This window comes from Erpetoichthys calabaricus, chromosome 4 (genome assembly GCF_900747795.2).
Source record: "Erpetoichthys calabaricus chromosome 4, fErpCal1.3, whole genome shotgun sequence".
NCBI classification, from domain to species: domain Eukaryota; kingdom Metazoa; phylum Chordata; class Cladistia; order Polypteriformes; family Polypteridae; genus Erpetoichthys; species Erpetoichthys calabaricus.
In genome coordinates, this window is record NC_041397.2 from 15,038,551 (window position 1) to 15,060,337 (window position 21,787).

Below are 21,787 nucleotides of genomic sequence, written 5' to 3' on the forward strand. Positions count from 1 at the left end.
AAAATAAACAAAAGATCTGAAAGAAAATCGCCTGACTGGCGAGGCGGTGCAGGACCGAGAAGGCTAATCAAGCACATCACTCTTGCATAGAAGTGGGAAAAGATAAAGAGGACGGAGAAGAAGTTGATTAGAAATTAAATGGATTGACACAAAAATGTGCACAAACAAAAAAGTAAGAATCCTGAAACTTAAGAATGCTAGATGTTCATTTTGACAGTGCTGGGAAATGCCTGCAGGGAACTGTTAATCCAGTTTAAATATCATACAGAGAAACAAGAGATTGGGTCCCACTGGCAAAGAGAAATGTAATATTTCTATTTCTGAAGGCAACGTTTTAAATTCATGTCAAACAAAAATATTATATATAAGGTCTGGGGTCACACATTGAAATAAGACAAACCGAAAATAAAAATATTTTCTCTGTGCTCTTTTTCACCCCAAACTAGGCATATGTCAACGTTCAGCATTTCTTGTTGATGTCATCCCCTGCTAATTTCCCAGAACATCTGTCCCAACTTGTCAGTTCTTGTTCTTAAGGTTCCCTTTTCAAGTTACGTCAAGTTAGCTTTTATAAAGCACTCTCTTCACAGAGCCTGGTCTCTAGTTAGCAGCATTTTCGGGTCCTTGTGTTTCTGATTTGCTTATTTTCTTGATCAACTATGATTTTATACTTAGCACTCATATGCTTATTAATCATTTGTTGTTTTCTGGACTCACCGTGTTAATTTTTAGCAGTGTAGAACAGCAGCAGATATAACTGGGATGCAGAAAGCCACCAGAACATCCACCAGCATTCCAGAGTGAACACTAAAGTGAATGGCTGAACTGTGCAGCTCTGCCAACACTTTAGTCAGCTCGGTACTTCATCTGATAACAAAGGTGTAAATCAGAGCTGAGCTGACACCTCTGCAGAGATTCATCTTTAGCCTGGTAGCTGCAAACTGACCTCTGGCTGAATGTGGCAGACAAAATAACAACCACACCAATGAGCAGGCACTGGACCTATAACTGGAAGGGACCTCGATACCATCACTAGATGTTATACCGTTCTTCAAAACTAGCCGTGTTTATCGCTGCTTCTTTCAAAGCTGATAGCTGATCATCCACTCTCTTTGGAGCAAAAAGCACACAAACTGTCAAATGGCCTTGAAGATACTCTCCAATGAACATAGTGTTGGATCGGTATTAAAATTTTGACTTCTGTATTGATACTGGCTTTTGGATCTCACAGCCGGTACCTGAAGAGCGCTAAAGGAAATAGCGGATAACTCTAAAACCCCTTGTCTTACTCCAGCCTCCATGGTGCGCCATGCCATTGTGTCGCAACATTCACTGCTTCCCTCTCGATAGCCTCGGAGTCCTGATCTTGTCAAAGCAACAGGGGAGGTGAGGGAGTCCCTCGTGAAGTCACAGTCTCATTCTGAAGCCTACAATAACGAGTGTCAGGGTAAGCGGGGGAGTTTTGTGGGGTTATTGAGAGAAAAACTAACAAAACTCCAAAATGCTGGTACCATACCATTTTAAAGTATGGGTTTTTCCAGTACTTCCAGTATTGGTATACCGTGTAGCTCCGATAGGGCCTCAGGGCTGGATATTCTAAACAAGCTTCAAGATCTGCTCTTACAAATAAAGCTCCATGCCAGTAACTGAGCCCAGTCTGAGAAGACTGGGAAGAAGCCTGATGTCAAGGAGGGAACTTAAGTGCCTAAGCTCTTGTGCCACACAGCTTCATGTAGCATGAGACATCTTTAATGGCTTAGTGTCGTAAAACTGTCTGTGCTAACATCAATTACAACTCTCAATAGCCAGCGTGTGGCATTCCTGGTATCTCTGTAGAGAAAAGCCAAGCAAAATGACACCTTTTATTGGCTAACTCTCTACATTCATTATGGCTAACACGGTACAACACCCTAGTACTACTGGTATCTCTGTAAAAGGACAAAGGTCCAATTCTTTAGAGTCCTGGTGGAGTCCTTCAGTACTGTGTTTCTTCATCTTCAGAGAATCCTTGGGTACCACTTGATTGAGTGGTTGCTCACAGAGTCCTGAATGAGGCACATTGCCTGCATTGTGAGGGAATGTCAGTTACAGCACTACAGCCATGTGGCGCGATTCACCAAAGGTGGTCTGGTTCACAAGATCCTCTTAGTTGAGGAACCAAGCAGCTGGATCAGGCCAAGGGGATACCCACATAACACCTGGCTGTGGCAGATAGCACCCTGCATGGGGGGTTGCCAACCGGGATCGCAAGCTGTTTTGTCATGTGGTGTGTGGGGCAATGCGCTGTACCAGTGCATGCGACCTGACCTGACCTGACCCGAATAGCCAGTAAACCGCCAGCTAGCTAAAGACCTCCTTACTTAAGTTTAATTGTTGCTGTGTAACAAGCTTAGGACTCTGTCAGCTAAACTTCTATGTTGTATAAACTTTCAGCTCTATTGGAGAAAGTGGCCACTGACAGTGATGTCACCCTAAAATTCCTAAAAAGAAATATTAAACTGAAAATCTTGTAAAATCAAAACGGAGAAAAGCAGTAACCAAACTAAGGACAGCCAGCCTCTTCTGTGTTACCTGTTTGTCTGCCTTGCCTGCCTTAAGTCCTATCTTTATTTGTCAAAATATAATACAGTATTTGAACAGCAAGGCCAATGAATTTGTTTTTGCTGTGCACTGAAGACATTTGTGTGAGATATAAAAAGTTGAAGATGAGAAGCATTTATTCCCTGGTATTTACATCTCGTCATGTTAAACAATATGCAAAATGTGCTCTGTTCTACTGTATCAAACCAACCGATTTTTCAAGTGAGCACAAGTATTGAAACAGAATGTTTTCAACTAAATTAAAGTCAAAAACATGTAATATTTTGTTGCATATTCAATTCTACAACCAATAGACCACCAGATTTCTGTTTCTTCATTGGTTATGCCTTTCCAGGCTTTTACCACAGCATCTTCTAGTTGTCCGTTTTGCAGGGTTTCTTCCTTCAGTCTTCTCTTCAGGAGGTTGAATGTGTGTTCATTTGGTTTAAGATCTGCTCAACGACTTGGTCAATCCAAAACCTTCCATTTATTTCCCCCAATGGAGTCCTTTTTTGAGACAGTGGTATGTTTTGGGTCATTGTCTTGCTGCATAATAAAGTTCCTCACAATTAGTTTGGCTTCATTTCTCCGTAAATTGGCAGACAACATGTTTCTGTTGACTTCGGAGTTCATTCTGCTGCTACCATCATGAGTTTCATTGTCTATAAAAATGACTGAGCCTGTTCTAGAAGCAGCCATGCAAGCTTAAGTCATGACAGAGCCTCCACCATGCTTCACAGATGATCTTGTATGTTTAGGATCATGAGCAGATCCCATACTTTGGCCTTTCCATCATTTGATAGAGGTTCATCTTTGTCTCATCAGTCCATAAAACCGTTGCTCCAGAACTGTGGGGGCTCAGTTCCATACATTTTTGCAAATTCCCATCTGACTTCCTGACGTTTACTGCTGATGAGTGGTTTGCATCTTGCAGCATGGCCTCTATATTGTTGTTCTCCAAGTCTGATATTTCTGGAGGTTGTTCATGATGTTACAAACTGTTGTTTTGGTGTTTTTCTTTACTGCTGTCACCATTTGTCTGCCATCAGCTGTTGGTTTTTTTCCTTAGACTACCAGTTTGATGCTCATTTTGCTTAGTAAACCAGTGGTTTCCTCCTTTCTCAAGACATTCCAAATTGTGGTACTGGCTATGCCCAAAGTTTTTGAAGTACACCTGATGGATTTTCCCCCTTTTTTCGGCTTCAGAACAGCATGCTTTTCTCCCATAGACAGCTCTCTTGTTTTCATGTTGGTCTAGCCTTCTTAACTACAAATGCAGACTTCACAGGTGAAAGCCAAAGCTCAAACTGAAAGGAGATATTCAGGGCCACTTCATGATTAAACAATCAATCTTGTATGACACACCAGGGGAACAAGAAACAACTGGCAGCTCGTCATGTTCCTATAGTTTTACTCACTTATTTTTTAACATATCGAGATGTAAATACCTGGGAAGAAAAGCTGAGACTCTGATCTCTCTTCCCATCTTCATCTTTTGATCTCATACACAAATGTCTTCGGTTCAGCACAGCAAAAACAAATTAATTGGCCTTGCTGTTCCAGTGCATGTGGAGGGGACTGAATGCAGTTATCATGTTTTACAATCCTTGTGGTTATCAATGAATTGTATTTTTCTTCTTCTTAAATGTGTGGGCTTCAGTTACCTTCATGTAAGTCTAATGGCTGGGAATCCTTCCTGCTTAGCCAAGTGATTAAAACAAAGTGGGAGCCTTTCTGATATTATTCTAACTAATTCCTGGCAAAAGCTGATAATTAATTAACTAACTGATTAACATCAATCAATTCTTCTTCTCACCTCAACATTCCCCACAGCAGCACAAGTTGTTCCAAATAAAAAGTCCTTCCTGCACAAGTTGAGTATTTTATCTTTCATTACATTTCAGACTGCCTAATCTTGTAGATGCATCTATCACCGGTCTTTTTGTCACCATGACTTCTCCTCCCCTTTATCCACGACATGCCACCTCAACTCGTGGAACCACAATATTTTTTGGAGGTTTTTTGGAGATTGTGTACCCACGGCAGGCAGCACATTTTTTTTGAACATTTTCTTATTCAGTTTACAGTTGTTGATGATGTGGTGCCATTGGTGTTCATTTTAACTGTGACTTTCCCAACAGGGCAAGAAGGACGTGTGTCAAATTTTCAACAACATTCTGCGGAGACAAATCGGAACCCGGAGCCCCACTGTCGAATACATTTGTTCCCATCAGCAGATCTTATTCAAGCTCCTTAAAGGGTGAGTTTCAAACACAAAAGGGCTTGAAACAACATTTCTATGTATTAGCACATTTTCATACAAAGGGAATGTAGCTTCACAGCTAGCAAAATACAGTTAGGTCCATAAATATTTGGACAGAGACAACTTTTTTTCTAATGTTGGTTCTGTACATTACCACAATGAATTTTAAATGAAACAACTCAGATGCAGTTGAAGTGCAGACTTTCAGCTTTAATTCAGTGGGGTGAACAAAACGATTGCATAAAAATGTGAGGCAACTGAAGCATTTTTTTGAACACAATCCCTTCATTTCAGATGGTCAAAAGTAATTGGACAAATTAAATAACTGGAAATCAAATGTTCATTTCTAATACTTGGTTGAAAACCCTTTGCTGGCAATGACAGCCTGAAGTCTTGAACTCCTGGACATCACCAGATGCTGGGTTTCCTCCTTTTGAATGCTCTGCCAGGCCTTTACTGCAGCGGCTTTCAGTAGCTGTTTGTTTGTGGGCCTTTCTGTCTGAAATTTAGTCTTCAACAAGTGAAATGCCTGCTCAATTGGGTTAAGATCAGGTGACTGACTTGGCCATTCAAGAATTGTCCACTTCTTTGCTTTAATAAACTCCTGGGTTGCTTTGACTGTATGTTTTGGGTCATTGTCCATCTGTATCATGAGACGCAGCCCAATCAATTTGACTGCATTTAGCTGGATTTGAGCAGACAGTATGTCTCTGAACACCTCAGAATTCATTCGGCTGCTTCTGTCCTGTGTCACATCATCAATAAACACGAGTGTCCCAGTGCCACTGGCAGCCATGCACACCCAAGCCATCACACTGCCTCCACCGTGTTTTACAGATGATGTGGTATGCTTTGGATTCCACACCTTCTCCATACTTTTTTCTTACCATTATTCTGGTAGAGGTTGATCTTGGTATCATCTGTCCAAAGAATGTTTTTCCTGAACTGTGCTGACTTTTTTAGATGTTCTTTAGCAAAGTCCAATCTAGCCTTTCTATTCTTGAGGCTCATGAGTGGCTTGCACTTTGCAGTGCACCTCTGTATTTACTTTCATGCAGTCTTCTCTTTACGGTAGACTTGGATATCGATACGCCTACCCCCTGGAGAATGTTGTCCACTTGGTTGGCTGTTGTGAAGGGGTTTCTCTTCACCATGGAAATGATTCTGCGATCATCTACCACCGTTGTCTTCCGTGGACGTCCAGGTCGTTTTGCGTTGCTGACTTCACCAGTGCTTGCTTTCTTTCTCAGGATGTACCAAACTGTAGATTTTGCCACTCGTAATATTGGAGCAATTTCTCGGATGGGTTTTTTCTGTTTTCGCAGCCTAAGGATGGCTTCTTTCACCTGCATGGAGAGCTCCTTTGACCGCATGTTGTCTGTTCACAGCAAAATCTTCCACATGCAAGCACCACACCTCAAATCAACTTCGGGCCTTTTATCTGCTTAATTGATAATGACATAACGACGGACTTGACCACAGCTGACCATGAAATAGCCTTTGAGTCAATTGTCCAATTACTTTTGAGCCCCTGAAATGAAGGGATTGTGTTCACAAAATGCTTTAGTTGCCTCACATTTTTATGCAATCGTTTTGTTCACCCCACTGAATTAAAGCTGAAAGTCTGCACTTCAACTGCATCTGAGTTGTTTCATTTAAAATTCATTGTGGTAATGTACAGAACCAAAATTAGAAAAAATTTCTCTGTCCAAATATTTATGGACCTAACTGTAGACAGTAGAAAAGTATATACAACAACAATGTATTTTTGTAAAGTCCTAAATCACAAATCAAATGCCTCAGTGGGTTTTAACAGGCCCTGATTGGCAGCCCTCCATCCTTGGATTCTCCATGAAGACAAGAAAAACATCCCTTAAAAACTTACAGGAAAAAAATAAATTTTGGGAATGGCAGTTCAAAGAGAGACCGCCTTTCTGTGTAGGTTGGGCGCGTAATAGCAGGGTCAGCACTAGAGAAAAAAACACTAATGTAGGAGTACACAGTATTATATTTTTAAAAGTACAGACAGGCCTAAAGTAGCCTTAGTTTCAGTAGCACGTAGAAGACTGTGACTGTCGCACATCTCAATAACAGGTAACAACATCCAGAAAACCGAGTCCATCACATGGGCATTGTATTTTTTAGCTTTAAAGCAGTAAGTAGACTAATTCTAATTGTAAATAACATAATAAAAGAACGGTGCAGTAATAGTGAATGATTTTAGAAAGTTAACATTAAAGAGACAGTCCACCCATTGAGGTTTACATCCAGCTATGCAGACACCTACAGCCTCCATCTTCATTTGCATCGTGAGCAGCAGCAGAAAACGCGGATTGGGAGCAATGGCTCAATCCACCACTGCAGAAAACCGGAAGAAAGCAAATGGATTGGTCACTGTTTAAGTCAAAGTAAATCTGCCAATTTCAGGGTATTAAAGCATGCATGTTTGGGAGACTAAGCTAAAGCTGATTTAAAAAAAAAATGTGCCTTTAGAAGTTTTTAAAGACTTTCACAGAGCCAGCCTGGCACATCTCAATCAGCAGAGCATTTCATAATTTAGGGGGCACAAGTGCTAAAAGCCACTTTACTGGTTCTTTTCTGCCTGGTTCTCAGTTCATTGAGCAGACCAGTGTTGGAGGATCGAACACAACATAAGAGACACTCCAGAATGTGAGCAGGAATGAGGTTATCAACAGACTTATGTACACCCAACAGTATTTTAAAATCGATCCTAGAGGAAATTTGCAGCCAGTGCAATGAAGCCAAAACTGGTCAATTGGGCTCAGCTTTTCTTCTCTTGGTTCAGATTCTTTCTGCCAAATTTTGAACCAGCTAAAGCCATTTACGTCTTTCTAAGGTATAAACTCCTTGCAAAAATGATGGAATCATCACACTTAGTGGATCTTCATTGAGCTTTTTTACTTCATAGCAAGTAAACAGATTACAGATATAACACAAAATAACACGATTCTTGTTTAATAGCTGAATATTATGGTGTTGTGAAACATACCTCAACTAAATTAAATTATTTTAAGTAATGGCATATTTTTTCCAGATCAAATTGAGAAATAAAAAATATATGGAATCACTCAATGTTGTGGAAAAAATTAAGGAATGACCTTTTAATTTGCGTTTCTGAAACAAATACCAGGGCAAGTCTAAGTATGCAGTTAAACAGGAGTGCTTACAGACCTTAACACACTGTTCGGCTTGGCTAGTTAAAAGATGTCCACAAGAAGAGAGTTGTCAATTGAAACCATGGCAAGGATTAGAAAACTCCTTCAAGAAGCAAGATTAGAACAATCTTGATGAGAACAGGCCATTCAGCCCAGCAAAATTTGCCAGTCCTATCCACTGAATTCTTCCAAAATAACATCAAGTGGAGTTTTGAAAGTCCCTAAAGTCCTATTGGCCACCTCACCACTTGGTTACTTATTCCAAGTGTCTGTGGTCCTCTTTGTAAAGAAAAACCTCCTAATGTTTGTGTGAATTTTTTCCTTAACAAGTTGCCAACAGTGTCCCTGTGTTCTTGATGAACTCATTTTAAAGTCACAGTCTCAATCAACTGTACTAATTCCCTTTATAATTTCAAACACTTCAGTCAGGTCACCTCTTAATCTTCTTTTATTTAAACTGTAAAGGCTCAGCTCTTTTAATCTTTTCTTCCATAATTCATCCGCTTTAGTCCTGGAATCAGCCTAGTCGCTCTTCTCTGGACCTTTCCTAGTGCTGCTATGTCCTTTTTGTAGCCTGCACACAGGACTCCAGATGAGGCCTCACCAGTGTGTTATAAAGCTTCAGCAGAACCTCCTGTGACTTGTACTCCACACATCAAGGCGCTATATAACCTGACAATCTGTTAGCCTTCTTAATGACTTCTGAACACTGTCTGGAAGGTGACAGTGATGAGGAATTCCAACATGGAGTTTAGCAAAAGATTTTGATTGTTCCCAGACGGCTGTGTCTAAAATTTGGTGTCGGTATACACAAAATGGAAAGGTTATACAAGGAAAACATAAAAGATAGACATCATAGCGTTAGGATAGAACACGCAAAGTAATATGCATTGGAAATAAAAAATGAACAACAAAACAAATGGGTGGGAACGGGAGTCAGTGTTTGTGACACAACTGTAAGAAATCGACTCCATGAAATTGGGTTTACATTTACAGAAGCCATCACTAACACCTAAACAGAACAAAACAAGGTTACAATAAGTTAAAGAGAAACAGTCATGGAGTGTGGATGATTGGATGAAAGTGGTTCTCAGTGATGAATCATAAATCTGCATTGGCCAAGGGGATGATGCTAGAACTTTTGTCTGGTGAAGCATATAAAGATGACTACATGAAGAAAAGCAAAATTTGCCCCTAATTATTTATGACATGGGGGGTTGCTTGTCAGGTAAAGAACAAGAGGAGATGGAAATCATTACCTCAACAGCCAGTTCATTCATAGGTGTACATTTTGGAAATTTTGGACACTTTTCTCATTCCATCGATGGAAAATTGTTTGGCAATGATGAAGTCAATCTTCAGGATGAACGTGCATCTTGCCACAGAGCAAATAGTGTTTTTTCCTCAGTAAACACGTATCAGCTCCATCAGATAGCCAGTAATTGGAAGTAGTTGAAAAAATTGGTCCAGGCCAAGGCTCCATCCTGCAAAGATGATTTATTAATCGTTATTCTGGAAAGTTGGAACCAGCTTGATGTACATTATGGTTTACCATTAATGAAGTCCATGCCTCAAAGAGTGTATGCTGTGATTAAAAAAAAACAGAGGAGGAGCAGCAAGTATTAATTGATTTTTTTTAAAATTAATAATTCCAATAAGTGATCCTGTAATCTTTCCCTCTACTCGTTATGGAGGAAAAAAGAAATGCCATCAATTAAAATAATGTAATTTGTTTGTGGAACGTTTCAAGAAGCCAGAAAGTTCAGCTTATAAAGTATAACAGTTTTGTTTTATATCTGTGATTTATTTATTTGCCAAAAAGGAAAACAGCTGGGTGAATATCCCCCTAGTGTGCTGATTCCATCATTTTTGCCAGGAATTTTAGTCCTGGCAGAAGTGCATTACAGTAGTCTACTCGGCTAAAAACAAAAGCTTGAAATAATTCCATTAGAGGTCCACTTTGCAATATTTGTTAAATGAAGGAAAGCAGTCCTTGTAATATGATTAATGTGCGATTTGAAATGTAATTCTGAATTTATTCAAACATGTATGTTTTCTTCACTTCCTGACTTATATTTAAACCCAAGTGATTAGGTTCATTTCTAAAAGTCCTCACTTTTCTTTTTGTCTCCAGTAATTAAAAACTTCCATTTCTTTCTCATTTTTTCCTTCGAGTCTTAAGTGGCTCTCTGGATCACTCAAGGCGTAATGTTAATCTTGTAAGCCTCAGAGTCATTGAGTGAAACGAATGGTGTGACTACACATAACAGATCACAAGACATACTGTATTAGTGGGAGGTCGAGAGGAGGCCCCCACTGGTAACAGCATGTTTGGAAGAAGGCTCAAACACTGAGGGAGAAGATCATGAGTAGCACTGCCCGTCTTGAAATGTCATTAGAGGTTACTTACAGCAACTGCACCAAATCCCACACCGTCACTCTGCTTCACCGTGTCTCATTTTTGGCTTTGCTTTCAGCTATGAAACACCACAGGTGGCTTTGAATTGTGGGATCATGCTGAGAGAGTGCATCCGACACGAGCCCCTCGCAAAGATCATTCTTCATTCAGAGCAATTCCACGACTTTTTTAACTACGTCGAAATGTCCACCTTCGATATTGCCTCGGATGCATTTGCTACGTTTAAGGTAAGGCCTTCTGCTTCTCCTGACTCTTCTGATCTTTTGGCAACTTGTGAAAATGATTAAAATTCAGAGCTCTTAATTGCTATGCATCAGTCAGCCTTTTAGAGTGAGAACTTTCTGTCTGGGTGATTTACTGCCAATTGCATACAGAATTCGTGAAGACCATCTTATTGAATCCAGCAGCCTTCGCTGAGCGACATGAAGAGAGCAGCACGGTGACCTCACATAACAAAACATTTTCAACCTTTCATTTGCATAGGTTAAGCCAGGGCACTAGTCTGTCATGGGGTCCACAATCGCACAAGGCCAAATTAGAATAAGCCAGTCGAGCTAGCTTGCTGGTCTCCAATGTATTCTGCTTTCAGGTTCTACAAAAACAGGACTGGTTGGTTTGGAATGTTGTCATAGAAACTGAAACAACATGAGAAAAAAATGTAAATAGACAGTAAGACGTCCTTACATACCTTGGGTTTGCAGCCTGATGGTGGTGAGGAGGAAGTTTTTTTTATCTAAAAAGGAACAAATGTTTACTGTAAAATAAATGAATAATTAGATATGTGCTAACCTCCTGCTCAGAGGTGGTACTTTTGTGTATTTCCTGGAGCATTCCATTCTGTTGCATGTAAAATGTACAGAATTTTAAAGGAATAGGATATGAATATTTCACATGGGCCTTTTGTGAAGGTCAACAGAATATAAGCTGGAGAACTCAGTACTAGGATCGTCAAAAGTATCATAATATCGATAAGAATCGATTGTAACATTTTGGTTTCAGTACTCATTTTTCATGGTATTGATTCAACAGCCTGCGTTACGAATGCACATCTGGTTCACTCTGTCTTTTGACAACCAATGGGAATGGCTGGAGTTGCAGCCCCTTGTCCACCCAGTCACAGGTGTTAATAAGATGGCAACCTCCGCAGTATCAGAGCCTTCACCGGCAGGCTTAACCGACAAAAATGCCAGCCAGAGTGCCATCTGGAAGCACTGTGGCTTTGTCCCAAATGAGGATGAAAAAGCTCAAGGTACATGCAAGCCTGTATGCAAGATTTGCTAGCACACAATACCAACTGAAGGGGCTAACACAACGAACATGGCCAAACACCTGAACTGACACGCGGATTGATACAAAGAATTTTGCGTTGTAGGTATTTTATTTTTAAATTATGGAAGCATTAATTAGTATAAGCCAGTAATCTGTTGTGTTTGAAGTAGTGATGTGATGATTTTTTTTTTTTTTTTAAAGTCAGTTAAACGTTTAACACATTAGGACGGGGGTCCACAATTATTTTTTTACCCACATCCCATTTTATTATGTAGTTTTTATTCAGGGTCAACACTCTTCAGCACGAGGGTTCTGCCACTTCTTTGATTTTTAAACGCTCTCTGCCAAGTGTGCTATCATATTGCATTACTTTCTTTTATTTCATTGCATGTGATGTGTGATCACATTTACTATAAAATGGAGGAGGCAAGAACTTTTCAGTGCTCAGTTACATAAACAGTGGTGCATCGCCTCCATGTGTTCATATACTTGATGTATTACATTAGAAATTGAATTGTGGGATCATAACTAAAGTGAAAGTTGACTTGATTCCACTTCCTGACTGGGGGTCTGTGTGTATACAGCGGTGGTGGTGTATTTTTCTTCAGCAGTATCACAAAAGCTCTACTCAGCACTGCAGTTATTTGATGATTGTCCTTACTTTGATGACTGTCCTGTTTTGTTGTAGTTTCCTCATCCTGTTAAGGAAACCAGGTGAAAATTCAGGTCTGCCTATATAAGATTCTAATGGCAAGGGCATGGGAACTGTAGTTTTTGGGATAGGCCATAATGCACATTAAGGTTAATGCCAAGGCTCTTGACTACTCCTGTAGTTAACTGCTCCAATGTATTAATGACTAAATTTCTATTATTTGTTTTTGTCCATGTAAAGGTTTTAATGCATGCAGAATTGCAATTTATTTAAGTACATTTTTTATTGAGTTACATTATTTACTGTTACTGGGCATCGGAAATGGTGTTGAATTTCAGTACTGTTCTCAGTTTTTAATTGACGTTTGAATTTTTGGCATTATACAAACCCTATTTGGTACTGTTCCTGGATGTGCACGATTGGGTTTGCAGCCCCCCACTGAGCCCTTTGCCATTGATCTGAGCGTCTGGCTACCCAACGTCTAACATGGGCTCCTCTTTCTTTTGCAGGATTTGCTTGTGAGACACAAGGTGTTAGTTGCTGAATTCCTAGAGCAGAATTATGATGCAGTAAGTACAAAAATGTGTTGCATTGTGCTGTCCTCACCTTCTGTACTGTGGAGAGCCTTGTTTCTTTTATTCATATCACAGGAGAAAAGCTAATAGGTACCACTGCACAAACCTTGCCCCCGAACTGTCTACAGGACTTATCTGATGGTGTGGAAGGTAGGAGCCTTACCGTAGACCCTCTTACACCCTGAACAGCCCGGCACCAGACCAACGATTGTTTAAGTATCTTTTGCTATTTAATACAGGTGAAGTATGTCACACAACGACACAAACAGTTCCTTGTTTGCAAGGAACAGGTATCAACTTTACACTCCTAGTAATTGTTAAAATATTTACATTTGACTTTTAATCTGGTATGAAATCATAAGTGTGCTGTTTCATAATTTGTCACATAAGTATTTGAAATAGTTGTAATAATTATTCTATATAAGGAATACCCAGGTGTTCTGCATCAATCAAAAAGTCCCAAGCAATAGATTTCAACCAATGCGATGAACCCTCCCATCGACCGAGCAAATGTGAGCTATAGGCTGAAAACCACAAACAACGTTACACCGCTCTTTTGATTTTTTTTGTACTCTTGCATATTACTTCATCATATGAAAAAGTTTGGGAACTTTTCTCAGCCTGCATAATAATTGACTCTCCTTTCAACAAAAAAGATAACAGTGGTATGTCTTTCATTTCCTAGGAACATCTGAGTACTGCGGTGTTTTCCGAACAAAGATTTTTAGTGAAGCAGTATTTAGTTATATGAAATTAAATCAAATGTGAAATACTGGCTGTGCACAAATGTGGGTCCCCTTGTAATTTTGCTGATTTGAATGCCTGTCACTGCTCAATGCGGATTACTTGTAACACCAAATTGGTTGGATGAGCTCATTAAGCCTTGAACTTCATAGACAGGTGTGTCCAATCATGAGATATAAAGGTGGTCAATTGCAAGTTGTGCTTCCCTTTGACTCTCCTCTGAAGAGTGACAGCATGGGATCCTCAAAGCAACTCTCAAAAGATCTGAAAACAAAGATTGTTGAGTCTCCTGGTTTAGAGGAAGGCTACAAAAAGCCATCTCAGAGGTTTAAACTGTCAGTTTCAAGTGTAAGGAATGGAATCAGGAAATGGAAGGCCACAGGCACAGTTGCTGTTAAACCCAGCAGGTCTGGCAGGCCAAGACAAATACAGGAGTGGCATATGGGCAGGATTGTGAGAATGGTGACAGACAACACACAGATCACCTCCAAAGACCTGCAAGAACATCTCGCTGCAGATGGTGTATCTGTACATAGTTCTACAATTCAGCGCAATTTGCACAAAGAACTTCTGTATGGCAGGGTGATGAGAAAGAAGCCCTTTCTGCATTCACGCCACAAACAGAGTCTCTTGTTGTATGCCAATGCTCATTTAGACAAGCCAGATGCATTTTGGAACAAAGTGCTTTGGACTGATGAGACAAAAATTGAGTTATTTGGTCATAACAAAAAGCGCTTTGCATGGCGGAAGAAGAACACCGCATTCCAAGATAAACACCTGCTACCTACTGTCAGATTTGGTGGAGGTTCCATCATGCTGTGGGGCTGTGTGGCTAGTTCAGGGACTGGGGCCCTTGTTAAAGTCGAGGGTCAATGAATTCAACCCAATATCAACAAATTCTTCAGGATAATGTTCAAGCATCAGTCACAAAGTTGAAGTTACGCAGGGGTTGGATATTCCAACAAGACAATGACCCAAAACACAGTTCAAAATCTACAAAGGCATTCATGCAGAGGGAGAAGTACAATGTTCTGGAAAGGCCGTCACAGTCCCCTGACTTGAATATCATCGAAAATCTATGAGATGATTTGAAGCAGGCTGTCCATCAAATTGAACTGAAATTGAGAGATTTTGTATGGAAGAATGGTCAACAATACCTCCATCCAGAATCAGACACTCATCAGAGGCTATAGGAGGACAGCGTCTAGAGGCTGTTAGATTAGCAAAAGGAGGCTGAACTAAGTATTGATGTCATATCTCTGTTGGGGTGCCCAGATTTATGCACCTGTCTAATTTTGTTATGATGCATATTGCATATTTTCTATTAATCCAATAAACTTAATGTCACTGCTGAAATACTACTGTGTCCATAAGGCATGTCAGATATTAAAAGGAAGTTGCTACTTTGAAAGCTCAGCCAAAGATAAACAAAAATCCAAAGAATTAGGAGGGGTTCCCAAACTTTTTCATATGACCGTAACAACACAACAGAAAATATCTATAAGTGACACATCATTACTTAAAGTAGATTCTCCTGATCAAAACAAGCCCAAGCACATTATTATTGTACGAGGCGTCAATCTTGAGAGATCCTTCAAATAAAAAGAGTTGCATGATGAAGAAACAACTTTGGGGCAGCTATCTGCATCATTGCCAGAGTCTACAGGTTCTACATCATCCATTTGACTGTCCCCATCTCAGTCACAGTCATTATCATCAAAATATTTATCTTGCAATAAATCTTGTTGTTTCAAAGCATCAGCAGCTTTATTCAATATTTGCAACAACATAAGTACGAACTGTCTGTTGATAGCACTATTTTCCAAAAGCTATTCACAAGATGGCAGCACTGTAGTAGGTAACCCGGACACAGCAGCAAAGGCTGCATCTATAGTGGCTGTAGAGTGTGAAGCCAACCCCGACACAGACAGGAGGAAAAAAGGTTTTGCACCCAGCACACGGTTTATTTACAGTGCACAAATCACCAACACACACAAGTCCAGTCCCTCCTCTGCTGCCAGGCCCTGTGCCTCCACTCCTTCTCAGGATTTGTCCTCTTCCTCCCGACTCTGGCCCTTGAGTGGTGCTGACTGGCTCCCTTTATAGGTGCTCAACAAGCTTCTTCCAGCCACACTTCCGGGACATGAAAATGTCCGCATGCCCCCTGGTGGTGGCCACGGGCCTCAGCAGGGTTGAGCTCCCATGCTCATGACCCATGGCACTGCTGGAAACCATGGGGGCTGCCCTCTGTCGGCCCTGTGGAGAAACTTCTATGTAGTGTTTTGACAGGCTCAATGGGAAACAACTTAACTCATACCTCATGTTCAAAGTGTTGAGCCCCCTGTGACTGGTGGGTTGCAGATTCTATGAGGAAGGAGGCAGATGTTAGTTGTGCATTAATGTTCGATTAGATCACAAACTTTATTAATCCCAAAGGGAAATTTAGAGAGTCGAGTGATTTCTCATGTCCATACCAATGACAGAGACCACATCCGCAAAGAACAGCGAGCAGTCTGCCTCAAATAGGTATGAAGCCTAGAATTCACAACACTCTCCTCTCAAGCGGATGGCCCACATTTACAAAGCAAGAATGCTGTGGTCAGCTGTCAGTCATGTGGCTTTTGGGAACTGAATAATACAAGATCCTAACTGATGTGTATGTATGTCCTTTGTGTCCAGGTATTCAGCGACTATGAGAAGCTGCTTCATTCAGAAAACTACGTGACCAAGAGGCAGTCATTAAAGGTTTGTCACTCATGCATCTTTTGACCCCTCTTGGCCAATCTCTAGAGCTGGAGGCTTGCCATAGGCTTACGCACTACAACAATATTAAAAAAGTGATAGTTCTGTCAGCACTGTTTGGAAGTAGACATGATTGAAGAATGACCACCATCTTTAAGCATTTCCCTCGAAACACTCCTTTAGACAGTCATTTTAGCCTCGTGTAAAGTAAATTAAAAAACTTAAACTGTAATGGGTGTCTTCCTCAGTCATGTGCCAAATCTGAACTTGACATTCTGCCGGAATTTTTCCACATCTATGTGAGAGAAATGTGCTGTAATGGCACTAGGCATGGTGGCTCTCAGAAGTTGTTTGTGGAGGATTACTGTGAGGCATTGTCTTCTGCTATATGAGTAAGAAGTGCATTTCTGTTCTTAGCTGTAACAATAAGTTTAATTTCATTGAACATCTTCTCTCAGCCAGTCAGTCAGAAGTCTCCAGATACTGTGTCCTGAGCAGCTGAATAACAGTGACACCTGCTGGCAGGAACTAAAAGGTGTTTGCTTGCTTCCTTGCTTGGCTTAGGGTTCTGTTGACTCTGCTCCAGGAATGTCTTTGATGCCACATGCACTTCACACTTTTTTCTTTTTCTTCTAAAGCTTTTAGGGGAGCTGCTACTGGACAGACATAATTTCACTATTATGACGAAATACATCAGCAAGCCAGAAAATCTCAAGCTCATGATGAACCTCCTTAGAGATAAAAGTCCCAATATCCAGTTTGAAGCTTTCCATGTGTTCAAGGTAAGCATCCAGTGGGGATAAAGCCAGCTGCACATCCAGCTGTTAGTTGTTATATGACATGATGATTAGTTATATATTTATATACATACAGTGCATCCAGAAAGTATTCACAGCGCATCACTTTTTCCACATTTTGTTATGTTACAGCCTTATTCCAAAATGGATTAAATTCATTTTTTACCTCAGAATTCCACACACAACACCCCATAATGACAACGTGAAAAAAGTTTACTTGAGGTTTTTGCAAATTTATTAAAAATAAAAAAATTGAGACACCACATGTATATAAGTATTCACAGCCTTTGCCATGAAGCTCGAAATTGAGCTCAGGTGCATCCTGTTTCCCCTGATCATCCTTGAGATGTTTCTGCTGCTTCATTGGAGTCCACCTGTGGTAAATTCAGTTGACTGGACCTGATTTGGAAAGGCACACACCTGTCTATATAAGGTCCCACAGTTGACAGTTCATGTCAGAGCACAAACCAAGCATGAAGTCAAAGGAATTGTCTGTAGACCTCCGAGACAGGATTGTCTCGAGGCACAAATCTGGGGAAGGTTACAGAAAAATTTCTGCTGCTTTGAAGGTCCCAATGAGCACAGTGGCCTCCATCATCTGTAAGTGGAAGAAGTTTGAAACCACCAGGACTCTACCTAGAGCTGGCCGGCCATCTAAACTGAGCGATCGGGGGAGAAGGGCCTTAGTCAGGGAGGTGACCAAGAACCCGATGGTCACTCTGTCAGAGCTCCAGAGGTCCTCTGTGGAGAGAGGAGAACCTTCCAGAAGGACAACCATCTCTGCCGCAATCCACCAATTAGGCCTGTATGGTAGAGTGGCCAGATGGAAGACACTCCTTAGTAAAAGGCACATGGCAGCCCGCCTGGAGTTTGCCAAAAGGCACCTGAAGGACTCTCAAAATTCTCTGGTCTGATGAGACAAAGATTGAACTCTTTGGTGTGAATGCCAGGCGTCACGTTTGGAGGAAACAAGGCACCATCCCTACATGAAGCATGGTGGTGGCAGCATCATGCTGTGGGGATGTTTTTCAGTGGCATGGACTGGGAGACTAGTCAGGATAAAGGGAAAGATGACTGCAGCAATGTACAGAGACATCCTGGATGAAAACCAGCTCCAGAGCGCTCTTGACCTCAGACTGGGGCGACGGTTCATCTTTCAGCAGGACAACGACCCTAAGCACACAGCCAAGATCTCAAAGGAGTGGCTTCAGGACAACTCTGTGAATGTCCTTGAGTGGCCCAGCCAGAGCCCAGACTTGAATCCGATTGAACATCTCTGGAGAGATCTTAAAATGGCTGTGCACCGACGCTTCCCATCCAACCTGATGGAGCGTGAGAGGTGCTGCAAAGAGGAATGGGCGAAACTGGCCAAGGATAGGCGTGCCAAGCTTGTGGCATCATATTCAAAAAGACTTGAGGCTGTAATTGCTGCCAGAGGAGCATCGACAAAGTATTGAGCAAAGGCTGTGAATACTTATGTACATGGGATTTCTCAGTTTTTTATTTTTAATAAATTTGCAAAAACCTCAAGTAAACTTTTTTCACATTGTTATTATGGGGTGTTGTGTGTAGAATTCTGAGGAAAAAAATGAATTTAATCCATTCTGGAATAAGGCTGTAACAGAACAAAATGTGGAAAAAGTGATGTGCTGTGAATACTTTCTGGATGCACTGTATATATATATATATATATATATATATATATATATATATATACACACAGGGGGTCCTTGGGTTATGACACAGTTCCGTTCCTACAACAGTGATGTAAACCGAATTTTGGTGTAAGTCAAAACACACCCTAGCCTAAGTCACTTACCTATCCTAATACATTTGCAAAATCATAATCTAGAACATAAAAACACAACTAAGCCACAGAAAAAGGAAAAGGACATAAATATACTATACTGTACACTGTACTGTAGGTACAGAAAAAATGAGTGTAAAAAAAAAAAAAAAAATCTTTACCTTTATTACTTCTCTCGTCTCAGTTTTTTTAAGTTTTTATGGGAGTGAGCGTTGTAAACTCGAAACGTCATATGTCCAGACATTGTAACTCAAGGACTCACTGTGTGTGTGTGTGTATATATATATATATATATATATACAGTGGGTACAGAAAGTATTCAGACCCCCTTCAATTTTTCACTCTTTGTTATATTGCAGCCATTTGCTAAAATCATTTAAATTAATTTCTTCCCTCATTAATGTACACACAGCACCCCATATTGACAGACAAAAAAAAGAATTTTTGAAATTGTTGCAGATTTATTAAAAAAGAAAAACTGAAATATCACCTGGTCCTAAGTATTCAGACCCTTTGCCCAGTATTTAGTAGAAGCACCCTTTTGAGCTAATACAGCCATGAGTCTTCTTGGGAAAGATGCAACAAGTTTCTCACACCTGGATTTGGGGATCCTCTGCCATTCCTCCTTGCAGATCCTCTCCAGTTCTGTCAGGTTGGATGGTAAACGTTGGTGGACAGCCATTTTTAGGTCTCTCCAGAGATGCTCAGTTGGGTTTAAGTCAGGGCTCTGGCTGGGCCATTCAAGAACAGTCACAGAGTTGTTGTGAAGCCACTCCTTCGTTATTTTAGCTGTGTGCTTAGGGTCATTGTCTTGTTGGAAGGTAAACCTTCGGCCCAGTCTGAGGTCCTTAGCACTCTGGAGAAGGTTTTTGTCCAGGATATCCCTGTACTTGGCCGCATTCATCTCTCCCTCGATTGCAACCAGTCGTCCTGTCCCTGCAGCTGAAAAACACCCCCACAGCATGATGCTGCCACTGCCATGCTTCACTGTGGGGACTGTATTGGACAAGTGACGAGCAGTGCCTGGTTGTCTGCACACATACCGCTTAGAATTAAGGCCAAAAAGTTCTACCTTGGTCTCATCAGACCAGAGAATCTTATTTCTCACCATCTCAGAGTCCTTCAGGTGTCTTTTTTTTTGTCTGTCAATATGGGGTGCTGTGTGTACATTAATGAGGGAAAAAATTAATTTAAATGATTTTAGCAAATGGCTGCAATATGACAAAGAGTGAAAAATTGAAGGGGGTCTGAATACTTTCCGTACCCACTGTGTATATATATATATATATATGTGTATATATATATGTATATATATATATATATATATATATATATATATATATATATATATATATATGTATATATATATATACAGTGCATTCCGTTTAGCGCCAATGTTTGGGGGCTGAAGGCCCAATTGCAGGTAAGCGGATATTGCAAATAAGCAGTTAGCTTATAATGTGTTTCATGCTAGGTACGCACTTTATGCATGTATTGTGTCACTGTGGTCGCCTATTTATGAAGGACGCGCCTAACTGCAGTGCCTAGAGCTAAGGAATAAACACAACGTACTGTTACTAACCAGCCTAAAATATAGTTTCATCCTCTAATGTAGTCAAATTAGATTACAGTAAATGTAATATACTGTACATACAGCCTTGATGGTCTACAGCTGCTAATTTTCAATTAAGCAATGTCGTTGTTTACTCAGTGTTAGTTCACACACGACGAAAATAATCTGTTATTGTTGTCTGTACCTAGTTCAGACGACGGTCATAAATTTGGCTGGACAGTGCATAAAACGTTTCGTATGAATCACAGCCAGTTGACTCCAGGTAGACTCATATAAAATCCAAGCTCTTAACTGCATTAGCGAACATCAGTGCCATGGCAGGTGCAGTCTGAACGTCATCGATGTCGGCCATGTCCAGTCTCTCCTCCTCTTCTAGTTGATTAGCGGCTGGAGTAGACGCTTTCAGGCTTTCGCATATCTCTTCGTCTGTTTTATCTAAACTTGTTGGAGCATTACTGTTGATTTCAATGAAACGTTCAAAGTCATTACTTGACATTCCATCAGGCAGCTGTAGCCCCACACTGCTGCTATCGTCCACAACTGCTGTAGAGGCACTCGGAACTGGGATAGTGCTATCTCCCTCCACAGCTTTCACGAAGCTTGCCCATCTATAGCAGTTAACGATTGTTGACGTACTGACACGACTCCATGCATCCTTCTGCATGTGCAAACTGTCAAGTAGCGTCAGCTTACGGGCCAGCTCAATTGCTGTCATTGCTTCGTTGTCACCTTGGTCCATGATAGCCATCAGAAGGCGAAGCATGAGGGATCGGTAATTTCGCTTGAAATTTGCTATTATGCCTTGGTCCATGGGCTGAATTAAGCTTGTTGAGTTGGGCGGCATAAAAACGAGCTTGATGTTTGTCAGTCTGATATCATCACTGTGTGCTGCACAGTTGTCACACAGCAGAACAATTTCTTGTCTTTTGGACCTCATTGAATTGTCCAGCTTCTTCAGCCACTGCAGCCAAACTTCACTGGTCATCCAGGCGGTGCGATTTGCTTCGTATGCCACTGGAATCTTCTTGACGTTTTTGAAGCACCTTGGCTCTCAGCATTTCCCTATTACCAGCAGCAGCAACTTTTCTGATCCATCCATGTTACAGGCCAGTAGCAGCATCAGTCTTTCTTTTGGCACTTTACTCCCAGCAGCTTCATGGTGTTTAAACGTTAATGTTCCCTTGGGTATG

General features: G+C 40.8%; 1 protein-coding gene across 1 annotated transcript in view; it reads left to right on the top strand.

Annotated features, from left to right (window-relative positions):
- Nucleotides 1-21,787, top strand: part of LOC114649838 (calcium-binding protein 39-like) — a 70,111-nt gene that overhangs the window by 38,552 nt on the left and 9,772 nt on the right. Inside the window, exons 4-8 of the mRNA XM_028799192.2 lie at nt 4,722-4,840; nt 10,497-10,665; nt 12,869-12,928; nt 16,358-16,423; nt 17,059-17,202. Of these exons, the coding sequence (XP_028655025.1) occupies nt 4,722-4,840; nt 10,497-10,665; nt 12,869-12,928; nt 16,358-16,423; nt 17,059-17,202 (558 nt within the window). The remainder of the gene's footprint in view (nt 1-4,721; nt 4,841-10,496; nt 10,666-12,868; nt 12,929-16,357; nt 16,424-17,058; nt 17,203-21,787) is intronic.